This window comes from Phacochoerus africanus, chromosome 8, assembly GCF_016906955.1.
Source record: "Phacochoerus africanus isolate WHEZ1 chromosome 8, ROS_Pafr_v1, whole genome shotgun sequence".
Taxonomy (NCBI): Eukaryota; Metazoa; Chordata; class Mammalia; order Artiodactyla; family Suidae; genus Phacochoerus; species Phacochoerus africanus.
In genome coordinates, this window is record NC_062551.1 from 1,852,319 (window position 1) to 1,875,898 (window position 23,580).

Sequence of the window (23,580 nt, forward strand, 5' to 3'; positions counted from 1 at the left end):
GGCGGCCGCCACTTGGACAGTGTGGCCCTGAGGCAGGGACGTGGGGAAGCCGACTCTCCTGGACTCGGGGCAGCTGACGCTGTGCACACACGCCAGCCAGTCCCGCTGAGCGGAGCAGAACGCGGGGACCAGCTCGTCCTGTGCGTCTTCCCTCCTCTGTCCCCTTGCGTCTCGGGCACAGATGCCTCATGAGCAGCCCCCAAGCGTCTGCAGCAGCCCCCCTCCCGCATCACTGACTCAGGCGCTCGCCGGCGGCGCCCGCCGCGCACGCGGTGAGAGCAGCCTCGCCTGGCAGCCTGGGAGCGCGCGGGCTAGGCCTCCCTGCCCCGCCAGCCGGGCCGGCCGTCTGAAGACACAGCAGGGCCTCGGTTCCCGGGGTGGGTGTTGTCACTCGCTCAGAGGGACCCCATGCTCCTAACGTGCTGTTCAGGGGAGGGGGCCTCCGGACAGGGCGTTGCTTCCCTGTCCCCAGACTGTCCCACAGGGAGCCTGGTGCAGCGCCCTCCCGTCTCTGGGCCTCTCTCTTCACCTTCGTGCTGCCTCCTCAGGACCTAAAAGTCCCGACCCCTCGTCCCTGTGGACGGAGCTGCAGACTGCATGGCTGTGCGCTTTGGGCCACAGCGGGGCGGCCGGCTCCAGCCCCCGCTGTGGCTGAGCAGGGCAGGAAGGCAGAACTGCAGTCGGACTGTGGCTCCCTGTTCTCAGACGTCAGAGAACCGCAAAAACCTAGCGAGCCGAGTGTTAGTCACCTGCAGAGGAATTACCTCCACTCACCCGTCAGAGGGCCTGACCGCTTCCGGAAATTGGCCAGCGGGTTAACGTGGTGTGTTGGTCACCCTTTCCCAGCACCCGTTACCACTCTCTGGCAAGCCCACGGCCCCTCTGAGTGTTGCTGACCTTCTCCTGCTGTCTTTGCTTCACGGCTGTGTTGGGTCGTCTCTGCTTCTTGGAAGTCCTCAGTGACACGGGAACGCAAAGAGGTCAGGCTGTTGTGTTTCTAAAGTGCAGAAGCCCAGGGGACGCGGTGTCCCAGCTCTCTGCATACACGGGCCCCCCTGAGCTTCCCAAGAACCTTGGGGGGGCTCAGGTGTACCCTGGTTCATCCATTTCACAGGCAGGAGAGCTGAGTCCCAGGCAGGCCGCGGTCCTCAGATACACTGAGTTCCCAAGCCTGAGATGCCAACACCTGCCTTAGACAGAAGAGACTGGCAGGAGGTCACGTCCACGGGCAGAGGTGAAAGCCTTCCCTCCTCTCGGTTGTGACGAGTTTCAGGAACGGGAGTCGAGAGAACAGTCCCTGGTTCCCAGCATCTGGCGCAGCAGAGGTGCTGGACCCCTGCTCCTTCCGAGGCTTGAATCACTCAGGACAGCCGTGCGGCGCTCTTGTGCACGCTGGGGAGCTCTGTGTCCTCTGCCAGCTCAGCCCCTCGTGGTGATTTTGACTGAGACATCTATAATGTAGGGGGTGAGGCCGAAATTACTAATAGTATTCTCAGTGGAAGGGGTTCTGTGGCTTTGTTCTTGGAATTTGGAGTAACTTTTTTTTTTTTAATTATTCTTTTGTGAGCCATGGAAGGAGGTAGAGTTTCATTAAACTTAATTAAACTGCAGATCATTTATCAGCAGTTCTAAACTTTTTTTGCCTTCTCAAAGACCCTTTGCATTCTTAAAGAATTCCAGGGAGGGAGTTCCCATCGTGGCTCAGTGGTTAACAAACCCGACCAGCATCCATGAGGACAGGGGTTCTATCCCTGGCCTTGCTCAGCGGGTTAAGGATCCGGCATTGCCATAAGCTGTGGCGTAGGTCACAGATTCGGCTCGCATCTGGCATTGCTGTAGCTCTGGTGTAGGCCAGCAGCTACAGCTCCAATTCAGCCCCTAGCCTGGGAACTTCCATATGCTGTGGGTGTGGCCCTAAAAAAAAAGGACAAAAAAAAAAATCCAAACATCTTTTATTTATATAGGTTATATCTATGTTTGCAGTATTAAAAATTGAAACTAGGGGTTCTGGTCATGGCGCAGTGGTTAACGAATCCGACTAGGAACCATGAGGTTGCGGGTTCGGTCCCTGGCCTTGCTCAGTGGGTTAAGGATCCAGCGTTGCCGTGAGCTGTGGTGTAGGTCGCAGATGCGGCTCAGATCCTGTGTTGCTGTGGCTGTGGCGAAGGCCAGCGGCTACAGCTCCTATTCGACTCCTAGCCTGGGAACCTCCGTATGCCGAGGGTGCGGCCCTAGAAAAGGCAAAAAGACAAAAGAAAAAAAATTGAAGCTAACTTTTTTTTTTCTTACCTAAGTAAATGCTCTGTGTTGTGTGCCCCTCTGGATTTTGTGTTTGTCCTGCGGCATCATTATGATGAAAGATAATAATTCAGCAAAGAGTGAATCCCAAAAGTCTTGTACTTTTGGTAAAATAAACCTTAATTCCAAGTTAGAACATGAATAATAGTAAGACAGAAATTACAGTAAAACCCGAGTCCCCACGGTGGCAAAGTGGGTTAAAGGATCTGGCGCTGTTGGAGTTGCCGTGGCTCAGTGGTTAACAAACGCCGCTAGTATCCATGAGGATGCCGGTTCATCCCCTGGCCTGACTCAGTGCGTGAAGGATCCGGCTTGCCCTGAGCTGTGGTGTAGGTCACAGACAAGGCTTCAATCCCACGTTGCTGTGGCTGTGGTGCAGGTCAGTGGATACCACTCTGATTGGACCTCTGGCCTGGGAACCTCCGTGTGCTGCAGGTTCGGCCCTAAGAAGACAAAAGACCAAAAAAAGAAAAAGAAAAAACCACCACTCCAAAAAACAAAGGATCTTGCATTATCTCTGCGGTGGCTTGGGTGGCTGCGGAGGCAGAGACTCCGTCTTCATCCCAGTGCCGTGGGTTAAGGGGCCAGTGTTGCCGCAGCTGTGGCGTTTGTGGCAGTAGTTGCTCATATTGGATCACTGGCCTGGAAACTTCTGTGTGCTGCAGGTGCGGCTATAAAAAAAAATGACAATAAAACCGAAGTGTAATATATTTGCTGGTATGTTACCTTCTCAGGCTGCACTGGGGATTCTTGTTGCGCTTGGAATGGAGAAGCCTTGGTGGTTTGAATTTCTCTGTTGCTCCTTTTTCACCCTTTGATTATGAAGACTTTGAAACATCCAGTAACGCTGAGAGAATTTTCCAGTGAACACCTGCCGCCTAGACCCCTCGACTCCATCCGCACTTTGATTTTACTTGATTTACTTCCTCTCTTCAGCCACTGAGACATTGTATTTTTTTGATACACTCTAAAGTAAGCAGTTGTTTTGGCTTTTTTGCTGTACTTTGGTGCATTCTTACTCTTTTAAACCCCGTCTGCTTGTAGCCTCCCTCTGCTAGGGATTCTCTTCCAAAACACAGAGTGCAGAGTTACTGGAGTGACCCGTTTCTCAGGCCCCTAAAGAAGGTGCGATTAGAACATAGGGACAGAGCTGATCTGTCGTGACGGCTTCAGGAACTCCAGGGCTCGGCTCTCTCCATGAACCCCAGTGGAGAGTCACAGAGCAAGGGGACGGGGGTCGGCTTTAACTTCTCCGGCTTTGCTTGGAGCAGACAGTGAACTGGTCCCCATGAAATAGAAGAATCTTGCAAGTGTGTTGTTCCATGGTGTCCAGAAGCCCTCCTGCTGGCCCTTGAGAGCAGTGGTTCAGGTTCAGGAATTTGAGTGGCCTCTTGATGTCATCAAGACATCATGGACAGCTGGAGGGTCCGCTCTGGTGTTTACGCCTTGGAAGTCGGTGAATGCTGCAAATTAGGGGCTCCCCCCGCCCGCCTGGCCAGTGGTTAAGCACGTCCCAGGGCACCGTTGGAGTGCCCCTCCCCACCCCCCATCTTCCATGCCGTCCTTGTCAGTACTCCTCCTTGAGCACCCTCCTCTGGAGCTGCTCTGGTGGAAGGTGACAGCTGTCCCCCTGGGGGCACACCTGCTCTTACTCTCTTGCTTGGCCTCCTTGGGCTCCTGGTGGCTCCCGGGCCAGGCGGTGGCTGCTGCTGCTCCGTTGATGACGCTCAGGTATGTAAGTGCAGCCGGACCCCAGCCTCGTGAACCTGCTGGTCTTGGTCCATCTCCAGATCCCAGACAGACCCACGCTCTCAGACGGGATGTCTCAAGCGGGACCGTGATTTCACCGCCACCCTAAGCTGTCTCAGCCCTGGCAATGGATAGCAGCCTTCAGGGTCTCCCAGGAAGGGAGGCCTTGCAGCCCAGGCAGGCCTGGCCCACAGGGCCGTCGCCGTGCCTTCTTCTAGGCCCCGCAGCCACCACCCTTGTTCAGGCTTCATCCTCTGTGCCCTGTGTGTCTGCTCCCCAGCCGTGGGTGGGAACCTGCCAGGCGATGCCACAGCTCCCCTTGTGCAGGGGTGAAATGGCTGTGCCCAGGGTCACAGAGCTGGAGAGTGTCACGTTTCAGACCAGACCGGTCTGACTGCAGAGCCCTTGGGTCCCTGGCCTCCCCCGTGGGTTGGGGGCCAGCCCATCTGCCTGGCCTCCTGTCACTCGTCTCCACCATGACACCTTCCTCCAGCACAGATGCTGTCACACCTGGGCCTTGTCCAGCATGTCCCTGTGCCCGAAGGGCTCTTCCCTTTGAAGACTAGCTCAGAGGTACTGCTGTGGACTCTAATTCTTTCATCACTATGGCCGCTGCTGTGCCCAGTGCACCCTGAGGCTGAATAAAACGCTTGCCGTAATAGGTAAGCGAGTGAGAGTCATCAGGCCCCACCTTCAGCTGCCATCCCCCTAACCATTCAGGTGGAACGTGTGTCCATTTCCTATCTTTGCTACTTTAGAAATAGCTTTGGAGTTCCTGTCGTGGTTCAGTATCCATGAGGATGCGGGTTTGATCCCTGGCCTCCCTCAGTGGGCTAAAGATCCGGCGTTACCGTGAGCTGTGGTGTAGGCTAGCAGCTACAGCTCCACTTCGACCCACGGGAACCTCCATGTGCCGCAGGTGCAGCCCTAAAAAGACAAAGAAAAAAGAAAAATGTCTTCTATCAGCTTTCTGTTTTCTGGATCATGGACTGCTTTTGTTTCTGTCTGTATTTCTGGAGAACTGACAAGTTCATGCAGCGTAAGCCAGATGATAGAAAAAAGTCAGAGAAAGAAAAAATTGCAGAGTTCTTAAGTGTAACATGACCTAAAAAGATGGGCAAGAGGATCCGTTTAATCCGAGCAGTAGTGAACGTTCAGAATTTAACACCAGTTAAAAGCAGCAACATCTTAGAAAATTATTTCCATTAACAGAGACAACTAAGTGAGAAAGTAAGTTGATATTTTAGGAACATTATTATGCAGCTGAGACGTTTAAGAATACATTTTTTTTCAGAGTTCCTCTATAGCTCAGCGGGTTAACGTCCTGGCATTGTCACTGCTGTGGCTTGGGTGGCTTCTGTGGTACAGGTTCAGTCCCTGGCCTGGAATTTCTGTATGCCGGGCGTTTGGCCAAAAAAAGAAAAAAGAATACAGTTTTTCAATTTTTAGGCGAAAACTAGATTTCAGTAAATTTGTTGTTGTTGTTGTTCATGGCACCACAGCTCACGGCAGCACCAGATCCTTAACCCCCTGAGCGAGGCCAGGGATGGAACCTTCATCCTTATGGATGCTAGTCGGGTTCCTTACTGCTGAGCCACAAAGAGAACTCCCTTTTTTTTTTTTTTTTTTTAATTTCAGTAATAGAATTTTAAAACTGGAGGCATCATCTGTGTTCCTCTGGTTCAGTTTAAGTATGAAGACCCCAAGTTCTATTGTATGGAACTTGAGAGAAGGTGTTTGTGCTAGAAATTTTTTTTCGTCTTTTCCCACAGTCACAAATAATTACCTCTACTGTGATATTTTTGTTTTTTGTTTTTTGGGTTTTTCTTTTTTTTTCTTTTTTTTTTGTCTTTTTGCCTTTTCTAGGTCCGCTTCTATGGCATATGGAGGTTCCCAGGCTAGGGGTCGAATCGGAGCTGTAGCCACCGGCCTACACCACAGCCACAGCAACGCGGGATCCGAGCCGAGTCTGCAATCTACACCACAGCTCACGGCAATGCCGATCGTTAACCCACTGAGCAAGGGCAGGGACGGAACCCGCAACCTCATGGTTCCTAGTTGGATTCGTTAACCACTGTGCCACCACGGGAACTCCTATGATATATTTTTTTAAAAGCATGGTTTTGGTAACTTTTGAATTGGTTTCTTGTTATTGAGCATTTTAGAATTCAGCTGTTTAATAAACATACGTGAAATCAAGTACAAGACATAACAGGAAACTACCAACCACCTGGGTTTTTCCAGAAGATTTCAGGGGAGAAAGGGAAGGTGTTTCAGAAGAGGGCCCCGTCCTTGGGCCTGTTAAATCCATTATCTGTGGTCTCTTTTTGTCTAAGTACTGATGGGGCCGTCAGCCCTTGGAATCTGTTGAGGCCACGTGGCAGTGAAGGGGCGTGGCCCTTCGGCGGTGGCCGTTTAGCAGGCGCTCCCCAGGCTGAAGACAGGGGAAGCCTGTCCCGGAGGAGTGGCTTTGGGGTCAGTCGTCCTCCCAGAATGGTCCGCGGCTCCAGCAGGCCCTGCTCACACCCTTGAGGATGCTAGTCTGGGCCGTGACCTCGGTGCCGTTCCTGTTTTCCTGGCTCTTCTACACAGGTCTAGCCCGCCCTCCTTGTGCGGTTGCGTTAGTGTTTGGGTTTGTGAATTAGCTGTGGATCCAGTTATCAAGATGGTCGTTGGGAGCAGTTGCACCCTCACTGTAGGCTGTGTGCTCTAACTCGGGTCATTGGAGAATTCCTAGCATGCCTCTGGAATAAGAAAAGAGGAAGCGTTTGAACACACGGAATGTTATTCTATTTTATTTTTATTTATTTATTTTGCTTTCTAGGGCTGCTCCCGCAGCATATGGAGGTTCCCAGGCTAGGGGTCGAATTGGAGCTGCCGCTGCCGGCCTGCACCACAGCCACAGCAACGCCAGATCGGAGCCGCATCTTTGACCTACATCACAGCTCATGGCAATGTCAGATCCTTAATCCACTGAGTGAGCCCAGGGATCAAACCCACAACCTCGTGGTTCCTAGTCGGATTCGTTTCCGCTGCGCCCCGACGGGAACCCCTCAACACATGGAATTTTAAGAGGGAGAAGCACGCCATCCTTTTCTTTGTGTCTCTCCTGTGAGCAGGCTGGTGGCCTGAGTCCTCTGTCCCAACCCCATGTGTCCTGCACAGCCCAGACCCTGGGAGACCCTCCTGTCTGCCCGCCACAGAGCACTGTCCCCTCCCAGCCCCTGCAGACGCGAAGGTGCGCGTCCTGGCTCTGCTCTCTCCTCTCCCTGCAGGTGCTGCACTGCCGCCTGGCCCCTCAGGGTGGACCCAGGTTGGCTTGTGCTTGGCGAAAGTGTTGGGACTTACTGTGTGGGCACAGGGCTCACAGGGCAGTGAGAGGCCGGCGGCCGCGCTGTCCGCCAGCCGACTTCAAGTGGGCCTCAGCAATGTGTGTGTGCACACAGGTGTGTACCCTCAAATGGGGAAACACGGTCCAGATCTGGGGGAAAGCCAGCCACGATTCTGCTACCGACACAATGACCTCTGTCGTTTTTTAGAATATATTTTAGTCTTCCTTTTCCATTTTAAACAACTGTGATGTTGTTTTACATCGATTTGTAGTTTTTCAGGTAGTATGTGAGCCTTTTTTCCTGTTTCCGTTTTTATAAATGTGGTTTGTAATAGCTCCAAAGCTGAGGGGGTGCTTAAGCGTCTTTTAATCCTAGTTAAGCACCCCCCAGCCCCCCCTCCTGAGTTAACCACCATCACTGCCTCACGGGCCATCGGGGATCCACACCCACGCCCCATCCTCAGGGCCTGTGTGGACACAGGTACGGCTTTGGGGGAGCAGGGACCAAGAGGAAAAGAGCAGAACTGGAGCTCCCACTGTGGTGCAGTAGGAACAGAGGCTTCTCTGCAGCACCGGGACGGAGGTCTGATCCCCGGCCCAGCACAGGGGGTTAAGATCCCTGACCCAGGAGCTCCATCTGCCTGGGAGCGGCCCAGAAAGAAAAAATGACAGCAAAGCCGCAGAACTTTGCAAGGGGGGGTTTTGTCCAGAGCTGCCCTCGTGGTGAGGGGCTGCGGGCCGGTGGCTGGTGACACTGACACAGGCACCATGTTGGGGATCTGATGGTTTTTAAAAGCCTCACAGACATTTCAGGGCTGTGATCCAAAATGCCTCTTTTATTTGAAAACAGCTGAGTGGCATTCATCCGCTTTTCACATGTTCCTGTCCAGAGATGAGTCACTTCCTGTCTTCGGTCCAGTTGGGGTTTTTTCTTCTTACTTTTTTCACAAATCCTGAGAGTTAGTCCTGGAACTTTTAGGCGCACGTCGTGTTCTGGGGCCTGGCGCGTGCCGAGCACCTTTCTCTGTGTCCACTGACTGTGTGCTCTGCTGTTTAACAGAGTAGGGCTCTGGCACAGGGTGAGGTCATCGTGGGTCCGCTTTTAAACGTGGTTGGGAAAAGCGCAGGGCTGTTTGTTTGCTGACGGTCGGCCCGAGGAAGCGGGCCAGGCTCGGCGAGCAGTTTCACGGCGCGCGGTGGGAGTTGCTCGACGGCCAAGTGGACTCTTGTCTTTGTTTTGCCAGGAAGGAAGTGAACGTTACTATTATTTTTAGAGTAATTCCTTCCTGCAAGACGCTATTTTAAGCCTCAAGTGCTCTGAACCGATTGGGTTTTTGTGTGTCCCAAGATGCATATCACCCTTGGTGCAGCTTTGCAGGCCTTTAGGGAGGCTCACGAGAGAAACACTCAGGGGCTGAAAGGTCTTTGCCTCGACGGACCGTACCCTCTGAGTGCGAGAGCCCAGCCCCTGGCGTGTGGCCCGGCGCGTCGCAGGAGCCTCGGAGGGCGAGCTGGGGAAAGAGCAGTTGTGGGTTAGAGGCGGCCCTGGCACGCTTTTTCTGCAGAGATGCAGACAGTCAGTGTTCCTGGCTGGGAGAGGCGTTGGGGGTCTGGCACCACTGCTGGGCTCTGCTGTTGTGGGGCAGAGGGCAGCCATTGACGGGCCGTCACCCACTGGCCTGGCCGTGTGCCCCCGAGACTGCTGACACAGACAGCCGAGGGCGGCCTGCAGCCCTGCCCCGGCCGAGAATAGTGCCGCCTGGTAGAAGCCCCTGGGCTGACCGGGATCCGTGTGTGGTGCAGCAGGGGCGCCGCTGGCCGCGTGTGGCTGTCGGGCTCTTAAAAGGCGCTTGTGCGACCAAGGAATTAGATTTTTAATTTTATTCTATTGTAATTCACACCAGGTTAGGTGGGCTCGTGTGCTCAGTGGCAGCCGTGGTGGGCACTGCAGGGTTAGAGCCTCCCCGAGGCCTGGTGCGCAGCGTTGCTGGCTGTTCCTGGGGCGCTTGGACACTTAGGGGAGGAGAGAGGTCTGTGGCCAGAGACCTTGGCAGTTGTTGTTACTGGAACTAGGTGTATTTGTCGCAGGTCTTCTCAGAGCCTTTAGTATGCTCATGTACACGGGCAGGCTCCAAAAAGGAGTTTCCCAGATTTGTCCCTGAACTTGGGACTGTGCAGCTCTCTGGGAGTGGCCCTGAGCATCTTGTGGGGCCGTGTGGTGGTGCAGCCTCCGAGGAGAGCTGCGGGAGTGTCGCAGGGCAGGCTTGCCGCGCCTCGTCGAGGCTCACGTTAGACAGGTCCTGTGGGTGGCAGCCGTCCGCGTGGCACCCGCCACGGGGCCTGCCTGCGGAGGGAGCTCGCCGTCGCCCTGGCGAAGCCTCCCTCGTTGGCAGGGTCTGGCCTCCGCAGCAGGGTGAGCTGAGCCTTGATGTCACACAGCCAGACGAGGACGTGGGAAACACCGGTGTCTGAGTCAGACACGGGACGTGCGCCCCTATGTGGTTCGGTCTGGAAGCTGCGCCAGGTTTGATGAGTGTTTTATTTCTCACAAGTATTTCTGCTCACATATTCCGACTTCCCTGGCATCTTAAAATTGACGTGCTTAAAAGCTTAATTGTGTCATTTTCTTTTTGAAGAAAAAAAAAATGCAGCCCTGCACGAGGAAGGGAGGCACAAAGAGGAGGAGAGCTTGGGCCTCGCCGACGGCGACGGTCCTTTCTTGTCACGGTGCCCCGTGCAGCTGCGGCCTCTGCATCCTCGCTCAGCTCTTGGAAGCAGCTTTAGGGGGCCGTGGTGTCGCCTCCAAGGCCGCTGGCCCGGCCCCTCCAGCCGGCCCTGCCCCGGGACAGGGAGAAGGCCATGCCAGTGGGCGGCTGGGCGGCTGGGCGGCTGGGTCCACCTGCTGTCCCAGCTGAAAGGGCCACGCGCTGGCGCCGGGCGGAGGCTGGAGCAGGTCGTGCCCGCGCGCCCTCAGATGAACGCGTGTTCTCTTTGCAAGCACCGCTCCTTGTCTGTTTTGATTTTTGCCTCTTTTTTTCTGTTTCACTCTTAAATACGCCCTCACCTCGGAGCGTGCAGCCTCCTGCATCCCTCGTCCGCCCTGCGTCCAGGCAAGCTCACCCCGACGCGGAGACCCGGCGGCGGCGCCGGCGCGGAGCCTCCCTGCGAAACCCGCTGCTGTGTTGACGCGATGATCACGTGTGCTTCCAGCCTTCGTTTCATTTTTATAATTTTGTCTGTTGTGTTTTGTTTTGTTTTGTTTTGTTTACTTTTACAGTGAGTGTTGAAAAGATAGACCTGAAAGGATTGTCACACAAAAAAAATGAAAGACATGTTGAATGTTCCTTTGAGGTAAGACGTTAAGTTTTTTTCTCTCTTTTCTCCTCTCAGGGATAGGAAGGAGCACTTGTCACAGATAGACGCTTCTTTTCTCCCAGTAAAAGATGGGTCCTTTGGCAGAGCACCGTGCCAGTGCTGTGGGAGCGAGAGGTGGGCTGGGCCCCGTCGGGGGACCTGCTCCGGGCGGGGCTGGGTGGGCCGCTGGCCGGCGGCGGCGGGGAGGGCCCGGGCTCCTGCACGGCCCGGAGGTGATGGTCCGCTCCGGGCCCGAGTGCCGGGGGACCGAGGGCGGTGTGGACCTCATCCGGGCCCCAGCCCTCCACTCGCTCAGAGGGGACGGGGCCTGGGGGGAGTCGGGTGAGACAGTCCCTCCAGGGCTCTCGGGACGGGTTCTGGATGGCGCAAGCACCTGCGGAGGTGAGCCGTGCTTCTCCCACACCTCTCGGCCGACAGGAGCGCCCGGGCCTGTGTGTGGACTGTTCTCCGGACTGCCATGCTCAGCTGCTGGGAGCTGGTCCCCAGAGTTGGCTCACGTGGAGCCTTGGGAAGATGCAAGCGTTCTGTATGTTGGGATGACAGCTCTCCCGCGACAGTGGCGGAGACAGCGTCGGTGTGTGAGGCGCTTGTCTGGGGCTGGCGGGACCGCCGGGCTCCTTCGCATCCTTGGGCGGCCAGCTCCTCCGTGTGACTGCTGCGACCTCCCCGGGAGGGGCCCTGAGTCTCGTGGGCCGAGACGGCAGCTCGGACGCCAGCCCTCACGTCCTCAGGTTTTCATTCCACGCACCCAGGCGCTGAATGAAGGCGGGGGGGGGGGGGGGGGGCAGTTTATTTTCAGCTTCTTTCAAGGAGCATTCTTAAAACAGCTGCTGGACACTTGCACGTACATCGTAAGCGCCAGAATGTTTTCGTGGTCGTGCTTGGCTGGGGACGAGGTGTCCTGGCTGGCTGTGTCCCCAGGGTTCTGTTACTCGCCTGGCGTGTCAGCGAGGTTCTCCTTGGGCACACTGCCGGCCTCCCTGGGCTCTGTCCTCAGGCGCGTTAGCTTCTGGTTAGTCCGAGTGCATGTACAGTGGGCACGTCTCTGGTTTCTCCAAGACCATAGCTCCGTCACAGTACCTGACGCACTTGTGCTCCTGCAAGGTCAGGTCTTCATCTGGTGTGGGAGGCGCTGCAGGGGCAGGTCACTTGGTGGTGTCCGTCCAAAATGTGCGGGGAGGACTTCCTGCAGGTGGGGGCTGTCAGCGCTTGAGACCAGCGCCCAAGTCTCAGCCTCCGCAGGGCCTGGTCAGGGCTCGGGAGCCCAGGGCGCCCCTGACCCTGGGGGTGTCCGCTTCTCTCCTGCCCTGCTGTCGGCTTCTGGCTCTTGGATCTCCCCCCCACACACACAGGGCCCGCCTCTTGGGGAACCGCTGAGCGCCAGGCCGTTTGGGGGCTGCTGATTACACGGGGCTTGGCCTCGCGCCCAGTCCGCAGCCTCCCTGTAAAGAGACGCGCTTCAGCAGGACAGACCCTTGGCCTCACACAGCCTCTCCCAGAGGAGGGACTTATGATCAGGATGGGGGACAACAGGCAGCCAGGAGAGGGACACCCCGAGTCTTCTGAAAGCAAAGTGGGCAATTCCACCAGGTGCCTGGGGCCGCCAGCCTGTAGGTGGGTCCTGGCTCTGACGCCACCTGTCACGCGGGGTTCACGTTCCGTTAAAGACATTTCCATCCCAAGTGGCGAAGCTGAATGAAGCATTTGAGTGCGTAAAGCAGCAGCTTCGGTTGTCGAGACGCTTGCTTCTCCTGATGCGCTAACAGAGGAGAGTGGAGCGAAGTGTGACCCTGCACCAGCCGGCAGCTGGGCGGGTTTTCTCGCAGGAGCAGGAACGTGACGGGCCCGCAGCAGTTCACACTCAGACCGCATTTGTGGGGTGGCCACTGGAGGCACAGGGGAAAGAGGGTCGTGTTTTTAAAGCGACTGTCCTCTTAGATGCAGAGTGTGCGTTTGCTGTGTGCCTGTCCTGTGCAGGTGAGTTGCTCTCCTGCTGGTACGGGGTGGCTGCTGGCAGGAGCTAGCGCGTGGTGCGTGTGTGCTCAGCTTGAGGCTCCTGTTGCGCTAGGAAAGCAAAGTGCTTTATAGTCACGCGGCCGCAGTCGCTCCTGCTCGCAGCGGTCAGAACTACGGTTCCGGAAGGTCCCGTGTTGGCTCAGCAGAAACAAACCCAATTAGTAGCCGTGAGGACGCAGGTTCCATCCCTGGCCTTGCTCAGTGGGTTTAGGATCTGGAGTGGCCATGAGCTGTGGTGTCAGTCAAAGCTGGGAACGTCCCTACGTTGCAGGTGTGGCCCTTAAAAAAAAAGAAAAAGAAAAAGAACTACATTCTGTGAAGAGGGCAAAGCGCAGAGGGAGAGAACGGCCCTCCACGGGCATTTCAGCGCCCTTGCTGTCATGCTGCATGACTCCCTACAGCATTCTTCTGTTGTAGGAATCAGCGAGAGGATTCCAAAACTTATATGGAGAAACTGTAGAGCAGTAAGACCATTTTGAAGAAAAAGTTGGGAGTTCCCGTCGTGGCTCAGTGGTTAACGAATCTGACTAGGAATCGTGAGGTTGCAGGTTCGATCCCTGGCCTTGCTCAGTGGGTTAAGGATCTGGCATTGCCGTGAGCTGTGGTGTAGGTCGCAGACTTGGCTCTGGATCTCATGTTGCTGTGGCTCTGGCGTAGGCCGGCGGCTACAGCTCCAATTGAACCCCTAGCCTGGGAACCTCCACATGCTGCAGGAGCGGCCCAAGAAATGGCAAAAAAGAAAAGAAAAGAAGAAAAAGTTGGAAGATTCCCATGATCTGATTTCAGCACCTGGAATTCCCGACACGGTGCTTTCGATGGAGGGTGGAGGCGGATCACTGGGGCAGGACAGGGGCCGGGTTTAGACTCAGGTGTAAATGTTCATTTGATGCTTTTTGAACTTGAGAATAACTTGGATGGCATTTTAAGTTTTAATATTTTTTTATTTTTTGATGGTGCTTTAAAAAGTGTTTTTTATCTTCTAATTGACTTTATTTTTTTACATTTCTTTTTTTTTTTTTTGGTATTTTCGTCTTTTTTTAGGGCCGGCATATGGTGCTTCCCAGGCTAGGGGTCAAATCGGAGCTGCAGCTGCTGATCTACACCACAGCCACAGCAGCTCAGGATCCGAGCCATGTCTGAGACCTACGCCACAGCTTATGGCAACACCGGATCCTTAACCCACTGCACGAGGCCAGGGATCGAACCCTCGTCCTCATGGATGCCAGTCGGGTTTGCTAACTGCTGAACCATGAAGGGAATGCCTTCTTTTTTACATTTCTTGTGAGCTATTTCACATACCATAAAATGCATACATTTAGTGGTAAGTTTTTATTTATTCCGAATCTCGTAACCATTAGCACGATTTTAATACTTTCATCACCCCAAAAAGAAGTCGCGTAGGGAATGGAGGTCTGTGGCCCAGCAGTTGAAGAACCTGGCATTGTCACTGCAGCAGCTTGGTCCCTGCTGCGGTGTGGGCTTCCTCCCTGGTGGGGAGAAGGTCCACGTGCCATGGGCGCGGCCAAAGGTTGTTTAAAAAGCAGCTCGGGAGCCACGCCCAGCTGTCCTCCGCTCCTCCCTCCTCCCCGAGTCCCTGGCAAATCCTAGGCCGCCTTCTGTCTCCGTAGACGTGCCTGTGCTAAGTGTTTCTCGCAAGCGGAATCACATACAGTTTGTCATCTTTTGTGCTTGGTTTCTTTCCTGCAAATAACGTCCTCAAGAACCATCTGTATTGTATCATGTATTGTTTTCTTTCTTTCTTTCTTTCCTTCCTTCCTTCTTTCCTTCTTTCCTTCCTTCCTTCTTTCCTTCTTTCCTTCTTTCTTTACTTTCTTTCCTTCCTTCCTTCCTTCCTTCCTTCTTTCCTTCTTTCTTTCTTTTTCTTTCTTTCCTTCCTTCCTTTCTTTCTCTCACTCGCTCTCTCTCTCTCTCTCTCTCTCTCTCTCTCTCTCTCTCTTCTTAGGGCTGCACCCACAGCATGTGGAGGTTCCCAGGCTAGGGGTTGAATTGAAGCTAATAGCTGCTGGCCTACACCACAGCCACAGCAACGCCAGATCCGAGCCGCGTCTGCGCCAGATCCTTAACCCACAGAGTGAGGCCAGGGGATTCGTTTCTGCTGTGCCACGATGGGAACTCCTGTGTCATATAGTAAGACTTTTTTTTTTTCTTTTCTTTTTTTGGCTACACCCACGGCATATGGGCCAGGGATTGAATCCAAGCCACAGCTACCAGCCATGCCACAGCTGTGGCAACACCAGATCCTTAACTCATTGTGTCTGGCTTGAGATTGAGCCTGCTCTGCCACAGAGGCAATGCTGGATCCTTAACATGCTGCACTGCAGCAGGAACTCCCAAGACTTCTGTTTTTATGGCTGAATAATATTCCACCGTGTGGATACCCACATTTTGTTAATCCATTAGCAGTTTGTTGATACACTTTTGGGTTGTTTGTGCTTTTTGCCTCTTGTGGAGAACATGCTGCCATGAACGTCTGAGAACAGGTTTCCTGTGGACAGACACTTGCGAGCCTCTCAGGGCTTCGCCTCCGTCCGGCATCCCTGGGCCGTGGGGCAGGTCTGCGCTTAGTCCAAAGGGGCTGCACCGCTCCACGCGCCCCCGGCTGGCACGTAGAAGGAAGGGTCCGCCGTCTCGGCATCCTCACCCGCGCTCGTTGTCTTCCGTCTTCTTCGTTAGCCGTCCTAGGAGGTGGGAGCTGGCACTGCATCGTGGCTCTGACCCGCACGTCCTCGTCCTGGTTGCTGCTGGTGCTGCACATCTTTTCATGTGCTTACTGGCCAGCTGCGTATATTCTTTGAGAAGTGTCTGTTCAAATACTTTGTCCATTTTTCAATTGGGTTTTATCTCTTTTTTCTTTATTTTGGGGTGAGGGATGTGTCTTTTATCCTTCAGTTGTAAACAAGTTCTTTTTATATTCTTAATACAAGTCTTATCAGATACGTGATTGGCAACTGTTTTCTTCCCTTGTGTGGGATTTTTTTTCGTCTTCTTGATTCTGACCTTTGACACACAGAAGTTTTCTAATTTTGCCCAAGTCCAACTTAACTACTTTTTCCTTCGTTACTTGTGCTTTTGCTGTTATGTTTAAGGAATTATGACCACACCCAAGGTCATCAAGATTCACTCCTGTGTTTTCTGATGAGAATTTGACTGATTCTGCTCTTAGATTTAGGCCTTTGATTCGTTTGTGGCTAATTTCTGTGTCTGCCGTGGAGAAAGGATGTGGAGTCATCCTTTTGCATGGGAACGTCCAGTCGTCCAGCAGCATTTGTTGCGAAGACCATTCTTCTCCCCCACTGCAGGGTCTGCACCCCCCTGCTGAGAAGCAGCCGATGGGAACTGCGAGGCTTGCTCTGGGGTCGCCTTTGTCGTTAGGCCAGCACCACACTGTGGGCGCTGTCGCTTTGTAGTAGCTGCTTCAGTTGGGAGGTGGGAGTCCTCTCAGGTTTGTTCTCCTTCCTCGGGATTGTCTTGGCTTCACTGCATCGTCCGCATTTCCGTGTGGGTTTAGGAGCGGCTTGTAGGGTGTAGCGCCAAGCTCCTGCTGCCTGCAGCTCTGGGCTGCGGGGGCCCTGCGCGGGGCTCAGGGGCTGGTGTTGGTGACGGGTCCACCCCACGGGCCAGGCCTTGCCTGCCTCAGGCCAAGAGCCCGGGGTGCCGCACAGCCCTGGTCGGTGGGTTACTGACAAAGGCAGGGAAGTAGTTCAGCGGAGAGCGGAGGGTCGCGGCAGGGCGGTGCCTGGGGCAGAGAGCCACGTGCAGCAAGAGGAGCCCTGGTCAGACCTCACCCTTAGATGGACGGCCACTCAGAATGGATCACAGAGCTAAACGTAAACCCTAAAACTGTCAAAGTGCCAGAGGGAAGCATAGGAGAAAACTTGGTGACTTAAACAGGCAGAGAGATTTCTTAGAATAATGAAAATATCATCCACAGAAGACAAAGATGCATGAATTAGACCTTATCAGAATTTAAACTTGCTCTTTGAAAGGCCCTGTGGAGAAGATGAAAAGACAAGCCATAGAACTCGGAGAAGAATCCTCGTACATTCCACATCTGATAAGGGATTTGTCCTGAGACGGTGACGGGAACTCTCACAACTCAGGGAGGGGTTCCCGTCATGGTTCAGCGGGTTTAGGACCCAACATAGTGTCCACTTAGTGACCATGAGGATGCGGGTTTGATCCCTGGCCTCGCTCAGTGGGTTAAGGATCCAGCATCGCTGTGGCTGTTATGTAGGCCTCAGTTGCAGCTCTGATTCAGTCCCTTACCCAGGACATTCCACATGCCACGGGTGCAGCCATAGAAAGAAAAAAAAATTTCAGTGGTGGGAAAATGACCCAATAGAAAAAATAGGCCAAAGATTTGAACAGACATTTTACTACGAAAGTTGTATGGCTGGCAGGTAGCGTGTGTGAACAGTTGTGAGCACCATGGGCTGTTTGCAAAACGCTGAGTCAGACCACGGTGAGCTGCTGTCACAGCCTGGTGGAACAGCTAAAAGTAATAGGCTTGGCCACCCCAAGTCCTGGCAGGCACATGGGAGGACTGGGGTCGCACACGGCCAGCAGGCGCGCACAGCGGTGCAGCTGCTTTAAAGGTAGCGCGTATCCCTGAGACATTGTCAGTTCCCCTTGCGGTCAGCAGCCAAGGGAACAAGAGCCTCTGTGCATAGAAGGGTTTGCACGTGACTGTTGTCCCAGCCCAGATGTCCCGAGGCCAGAGACTGGATCCACACACTGGGCTCCCCTGTCCACACAGTGGGACGTTCCTAGTCTGGGGTGGGGGGGAGTCATCGATGAGCAGCAGTGCGCATGGAGCTCCGTGGCCGCGCTGCGTGGAAGACCCCAGAGGAAAGAGGACGTGCTCTATGTAGCAGGTGCAGACAAATCTTCAGGGGCAGAAAGCAGACCAGTCGCGTCCTAGGGAGACGCTGGGGACAGTGGCGGGTTCGTTGTGCTGGTGGCGTGGTGGGCTCCCGCGCGTATTTGGCTGTTGGGCTGCTGAGACTGTCTGCTCTGTCTGTGCATTTCATCGCCAGGTAGAACCCACTCAAGGTTTTAAGATTTTCCTGAGGATTAAAGCTTTATTTTGTCCACATAACCTTGAATGATGAAGATATACAAATTGTCCTTTAATAGGTTGTCTTTTGAACATGGGAATAAATAGCTGTTGTCCTGTGGCCAGAACAAGAAAACACTTTATTTGGGGTGTCTGCCTTACCACAGGCAGAAGTACCCTCTGTTGCCAACGGTGTAGGAAGACTTCAGAAACAGGTTTTTTCTGAAAGCTTTCACTTATTCAGGGAGAAGTCAGCCCCCCCCCCCCATTCCCCAGTTTGCTCAGCCTTGTTTCGCTCTAGTTTTCATTTTTGTGTGGTGGTGTTTTCCAGGATACAAATGAAAGGTTATTCTTTTATAGGAAGACAAGTTACAAGCAGTGGGAGTTTCCTGTTCTTTCCCATGGAGTTGGCTTTGTTTTTGCTGCAGTTGTAGTTGCTCCTTACAGGTCCCTGGGGAAGTTCACTCAGTAGACAGGAAGCAGGTTGGATCTACGCACATGCGAAACGTCCACATTGGACCAACGCTTCCTGAATTCCCTGTTGAATGCCTACAAGGCTTTTTAAAATAAAGTTTTCTTTACTTATTACACACGAAGGAAGGGCAGAGGGAAAAAAATCAAGAGTTCCCACTGTGGCACAGGGGGGTTGAAGCGTCTCTGCAGCACCCAGACAGGTGTGCTCCCTGGCCTGCGCAGTAGGTGAAAGGTCCAGCGTGGCTGCGGCTGCAGCTGCAGCCGCAGCTGCCGCGTAGGTCATGCCTGCGGCTCAGAACCATCCCTGGCCCAGGAACTTCCATATGCTGCAGGGTGGACAAAAAAGCAAAAAACAAAACTAAGCAACGTCTAAAGATCACTTGAAACTCCTAGTAGGCAGGAGAGTTTCATTGACTCCGGAAGAACTGCAGGGCTACTGCTTCATTCCATTCTTGGATAAGAACCCAACATTGCATTGATTTTCGTGCTGTCTTTTCTTTAAAGGTTGACTTTTTCATTCCAGAACAATTTAACAACAGAATATTGTATCACTATTAGCTAAGGATGAGTCCTGGCAAATTTTTTTTTTTTTCTTTTCTTTTTGGTCCACCCTGAGGCACATGGAGTTCCCAGGCCAGGGATCAGATCCGAGCCGCAGAGCTTTCAGATCCTTAACCCACTGTGCAGGCAGGATCAAACCTGCGCCCTGGCACTGCAGAGCTGCTGCCAATCCCCTTGCACCGTATCAGGGACCCCTTGGCGACTGTTCTTTTAAATTTAGTGTCTCCGTCAGCTCTGTGTGGTCAGCGTCCAGTACTTGTGCATTCATCACCAGGGCTCTCAGGGACCTGCTTCTTTTGAAATACACCTCAGTGGTTGCATGATACTCCGTTTTACCTGGAGTTCACTGTCGGGGTTGGTTTGTTGCTTGGAAAACAGCTTCACCCCTAAAGTTTTCTCTGGTTGTGTTCAGATGCATCTGGCATTCCACTGGGTGTCTCTTTGAGCTGTGCACTGCTCCGGCCTGAACGCAGGGCTTCAGCCTGGTATAGTCTCATCTCGGGGCCCTGGGTCATCATTGCGGGTCCCTCCTCCCTCCCTCCCAGCTCTGACCCCTCCTCCTGGTTCTTGGCTCACCCCTTGTCTAGTAGCTCCTTAGAAGTGCTCCCAGGAGGAACAGCCTCTGAGACGTTGACGTTGGCGCTGTCTTCATCCCTGTGCCTGACACGTGACTGGGAAGTCCCTGCTGTTCTGGGCGTCGTTCTTCCTTAGGGATTGGGAAGCACTTCTGCCTGCTGCTTTGCACTGTTGCTCTTGAGAGGCCTGTGTCTTTGATTCCTGATCCTGTGCTGTGACCCGTCTTGTGCTCGCCGGAAGTTTTTAGGGTTCTCTTAGTCCCAGGTGTCAGCCTGCGTCTCCGAGCCCTGCTCGGGTGCAGGTGCGCCATCATCCCGAGGCTCGGCAGCCCTTTTAGCTCAAGGCCGTTCATCGGGGAACCCTCCCGTGGACCACTCCTTGGCGTGCCCTCTGCCCTCTTTTCCTGCTTTGGAACTTGTGCCGTCTCCACGTTGAACCTCAAGACTTGTCCTCTGGCTTCACTTTTTTCCTTTGATTTTTGATCAGCTCTGTGGGAAACGCCCCCGTCTTCCATCTCTTGAATCGAAGTTTTCATTTCTGCTGTCCCGCCTTTTATTGTTGCAAAGAACTGTTCTCTGACGATTCTTTCGTCGTAGCACCCCGTCCTTGGCCGTGCTTTCTTCTCTTAGCTCACCGAGAGCACCAGTGATGGGTTTAGCTTTGGCAAGTGGTTGTCCCTTCTGCGCGTGGCGGGTGTCTCCTCCAGGCTGCCTGCTCTGTGACGGCTCGGCCCGTCTGTGTGTGCAGCTCCAGAGCTCCTCAGCGGTCTGGAGGCAGGTCTGGGGCTGGGCCGCCTGCTCCCGCGGGGCTGTGGCCGGAGCAGGGGGCAGGGCCTGTGCGAGGAGGGAAAATGCTGCCCCACGTGCTCCAGAGGGCGCTGAGGCGGAGTTAGATGGTGAGTCGGTGGAATTAGACGGAGCGTGGCGGAATCCTCGGTATACCTTACCTGTTGTGTGCAAAGTGCTTTTTTGTGTGTATGCTTAAGACTCGGGAGAAGCTGCCTCCGGGAAGTCTCAGTGGCTCGGAGTCAGGGTGGGCGATGGGAAGGTACTGGGTCATCCCCAATAGGCGGTGCTTTGTCCTGGTGGTTCCTGAGACCGTGGGGCGGCTGAGGATCGACGCCCACTTGAACTGGACAGAGCACATGTCTCTAGAGCCTGGTGTGACGTGGGGCTCTTCTCCCGTGCCGTGTCCCCGGCCCTCCTGGGGCCTGGCCTCTGCTCTGGGGGGGGCGGTGGGGTGCGGCTGGCGTCGACCCGTGTCAGGTGGTGATGCTGAATTCAGCTTAGAAGTGGCTCTTGGCTTCCAGTCTGTGCCTGCTGTCTGCCCTTGGAGGAAGCAGCTCCCTTTGGAAGTCAAGGAAGAACATGCCAGGAGCAGGCAACCTAGACAAGTTGTACCTGTTTAAAAGAGATCGTTGTCAGAGGTGCCCCCCCCCCACCCGTGGCTCAGTGGGTCAGCAGCCTGACTGCACTGGCTCGGGGCACTGCCAAGGTGTGGGTTCAGTCGCTGGCCTGGTGCAGTGGGTTAAAGGATCCTGCATGGTTGCAGCTGCGCCTCCGTTCCAGTCCCTGGCCCAGAAACTTCTCTATGCTGCAGGTGTGGTCCCCCCCCCCAAAAAAAGAAGGTGTAACTGTCAGGGAGGCAGATTGTCATCTTCAGCAGAAAGCCGTCTGCCCGCGCTGCACCTCCTCTCGGGGTGTTGGTCTTAGTTGAGTCAGGGCATTCATATGACATGAAATGAGACCTGGAGAGACATGCTGTCAGCCGTGCTTTGTGTCACACATCTAAGGCTGGAAGGTCTTCAGCTTTCATCATGGAAATCACAGGTGTTTTATGTGGGTGGCAGCTCACTCTCCCCGAAACTTCTTTTTAGTGTTGTTGTAAGATTTGATTGTTTCAGACAGAAAAAATGGCTTAAGTATTTTCATTTCAGTGTAGGAGATTTTGGGCAGCATGGCACGTTCCTTCAAAAATGCCAGCACTTGCCTTGGTGCATTCACGGAGGCCTGGAGTTCAGAGACAAGGAGAGACCCCTTTCCTTGATCAGCTTCTGTTTTAAGGGGGCTTGAAACACACCCCCATTGTTGTGAGATGGAGGGACAAGGGTGTGGATTTCAGCCGCGTGGGGATGGCAGACTCGGCGGCTGATCCTCGGAGGGTGAGGGCAGGTGGGGGCACAGAGTGATGTGTTGCGTCTGCGCTCCGTTTTCTCTTCATCAGTGCGCATATGATGCTTCCCTTTGGGTGATAAAATACACTTGGTCAGGTATTTCCTGGCTTGCGGGCCTCCAGTGGCTTCTTCCGGGTGCGAGGGAAGGTCTTCTTTCGTGGTTTGACCCCTCTTGTTCCGGGCCTCCCTCCCGTCCCGTCCTGTCTGTCCCCCTCAGGAGCAGGCGGAGGGGGAGCAGGCCTCTGTCCAGGGCGCTTTACAGTCCGCTGGGGAGACTGGCGGCCGTGAGGTCCTGAAAGAAGAGTGAAAACAGACCTGCCAGGCTTTGTGCAGCTTGCGGGAAGACGATTCTGATGCTCTCTCCCTGAATTCTCTGCGCCCTCCCCACCCGTGGGAGGTGTTCTCTGCTCTCCTGGCCCTGACCGCTTGCTCTGGCCTGTTGTCGCCCGTTGACTCCCGTGCCACCCCCAGTTGTGTCAGATTCCAGAGGGCAGGGCCCGGCCTCATCTCACCAGTACCCATAGCGGCGAACGTGTGCCGAGCTGCTCCTTGTTTGGGTGAGCTCGTTTCTGGTAACTTGTTGATCCCACGTGCAGAGTTGTGGAGACTGACCTGAGCAGAGGGGGTCCGCCCTGGGACACGCATCTGGGGTGCCAGTGACTTTCTAGAGCTTTGAGGAGCAAGCCTTCGACTCCGTGCTCCATGTTTAAATTATCGTGCAAAACAGGAACCGAAGCTTGAATGCCTGGAGTTAGGGGAACGACCCTCCGTCACGAGGCCAGGGCTCCGTTCCTAGGGCGCTAGGGCTCGTCACACCGCTGCACCCGCACCAGCCGCGCACCCCGGAAAGTGTGGTGTGAATCAGGTATGTGGTGTCCGTTTTTAAGGTTTGTTTGTTTATTTGTTTTTAAGGTCTTGTGGTCTGATTCTTCAGTAACATCAGTAACCAAATCTCCCTCTGAAGTGACTGAATTTATTTCAAAGGTAAGGTAACTGAAGGGCTCTTACACCCATTCCCGGGGTCTCGCTCCCCAGTGGTCGCCAGTCCTGTCCTTTCTGAGGTCGCTTCCTTCAGCCCGCACCGCCAGCGCCGTGCCGGGAAGGGGTGCCGCCCGGGCCCACGCCCCGGGTCCTGGAGCCCCCGCGCCTGCGCCCCCCAGTGGTTGACAGTGAGACGAGGCGGCAGGTGGCAGGTGCTCGGAGGCCCGAGGGGGGGGTCAGGCTGTGAGGTTTCGTGACTGTTGAGCCGAGGCCAAGGGAGGGGCCCGCTCGGGCAGCGGGGGTTAGAGACGTGACTGCTCCCACCTTTGTCTGTGTACACCTTGGGTTTTCCTGTTTGTTTTAAATATCTTTTAAAATGGCAGTATAGGTGGGGTACATCCTGTTTGTTTTTAAATTGGTTCAACAAATATCAAGAGGAACACCTTTTGACCTCCGCCTGTGTGTGACAGACGTACCTAGCTCTGTGTCTAAGGTCCCCTGGCCCGTGCAGCCCCAGCGAACCACTGTCTTAGCCCTCGTGATGCGTCGGAAACAGTCCCTCTCTCCAGAGGGCAGCTTGCATCTGGATTATGAGAAGAAGGATGTACGCCTTCGGAGAAGAGCAGGGTTTGGGCTCCGCTTGAGGAGCTTGGACAGAAGTCGCTTGATGTGCCCACTGTGGAGGCCGCCCCGCGTGGAGCCGGCCCCGGGGCCTGCTTCTAGAGCCACGGCTCCTGCCCCGGGGCCCCCTCCTCTGCGCCCTTCAGAGCACCGGGGTCCCCGGCCTGGGCCTCCTGTTCTGTGCGCTTCCTCCTGAAGAGCAGCGCGCTTTCTCTGGACGCCGCTGGCTGATGGGCCCCCCCTCGCTGTGGCCACTCACCTGTCTGGTGGCGGCGGCGGCTTGTCGGCTGGCTCCAGGCTCTCTGCCCTTCCTGGGTATCGGCTGCGCTGTCTTCCAGCAGTCTTGGA

General features: G+C 54.6%; 1 protein-coding gene across 3 annotated transcripts in view; it reads left to right on the forward strand.

Annotated features, from left to right (window-relative positions):
• Window positions 1–23,580, forward strand: part of ZCCHC14 (zinc finger CCHC-type containing 14) — a 65,281-nt gene that overhangs the window by 29,669 nt on the left and 12,032 nt on the right. The window contains exons 3-4 of one of the 3 annotated variants that reach the window (XM_047791864.1): window positions 10,656–10,729; window positions 22,543–22,614. In XM_047791864.1, the coding sequence (XP_047647820.1) occupies window positions 10,656–10,729; window positions 22,543–22,614 (146 nt within the window). The remainder of the gene's footprint in view (window positions 1–10,655; window positions 10,730–22,542; window positions 22,615–23,580) is intronic. The other 2 variants (XM_047791865.1, XM_047791867.1) reach the window with 2 other exon arrangements.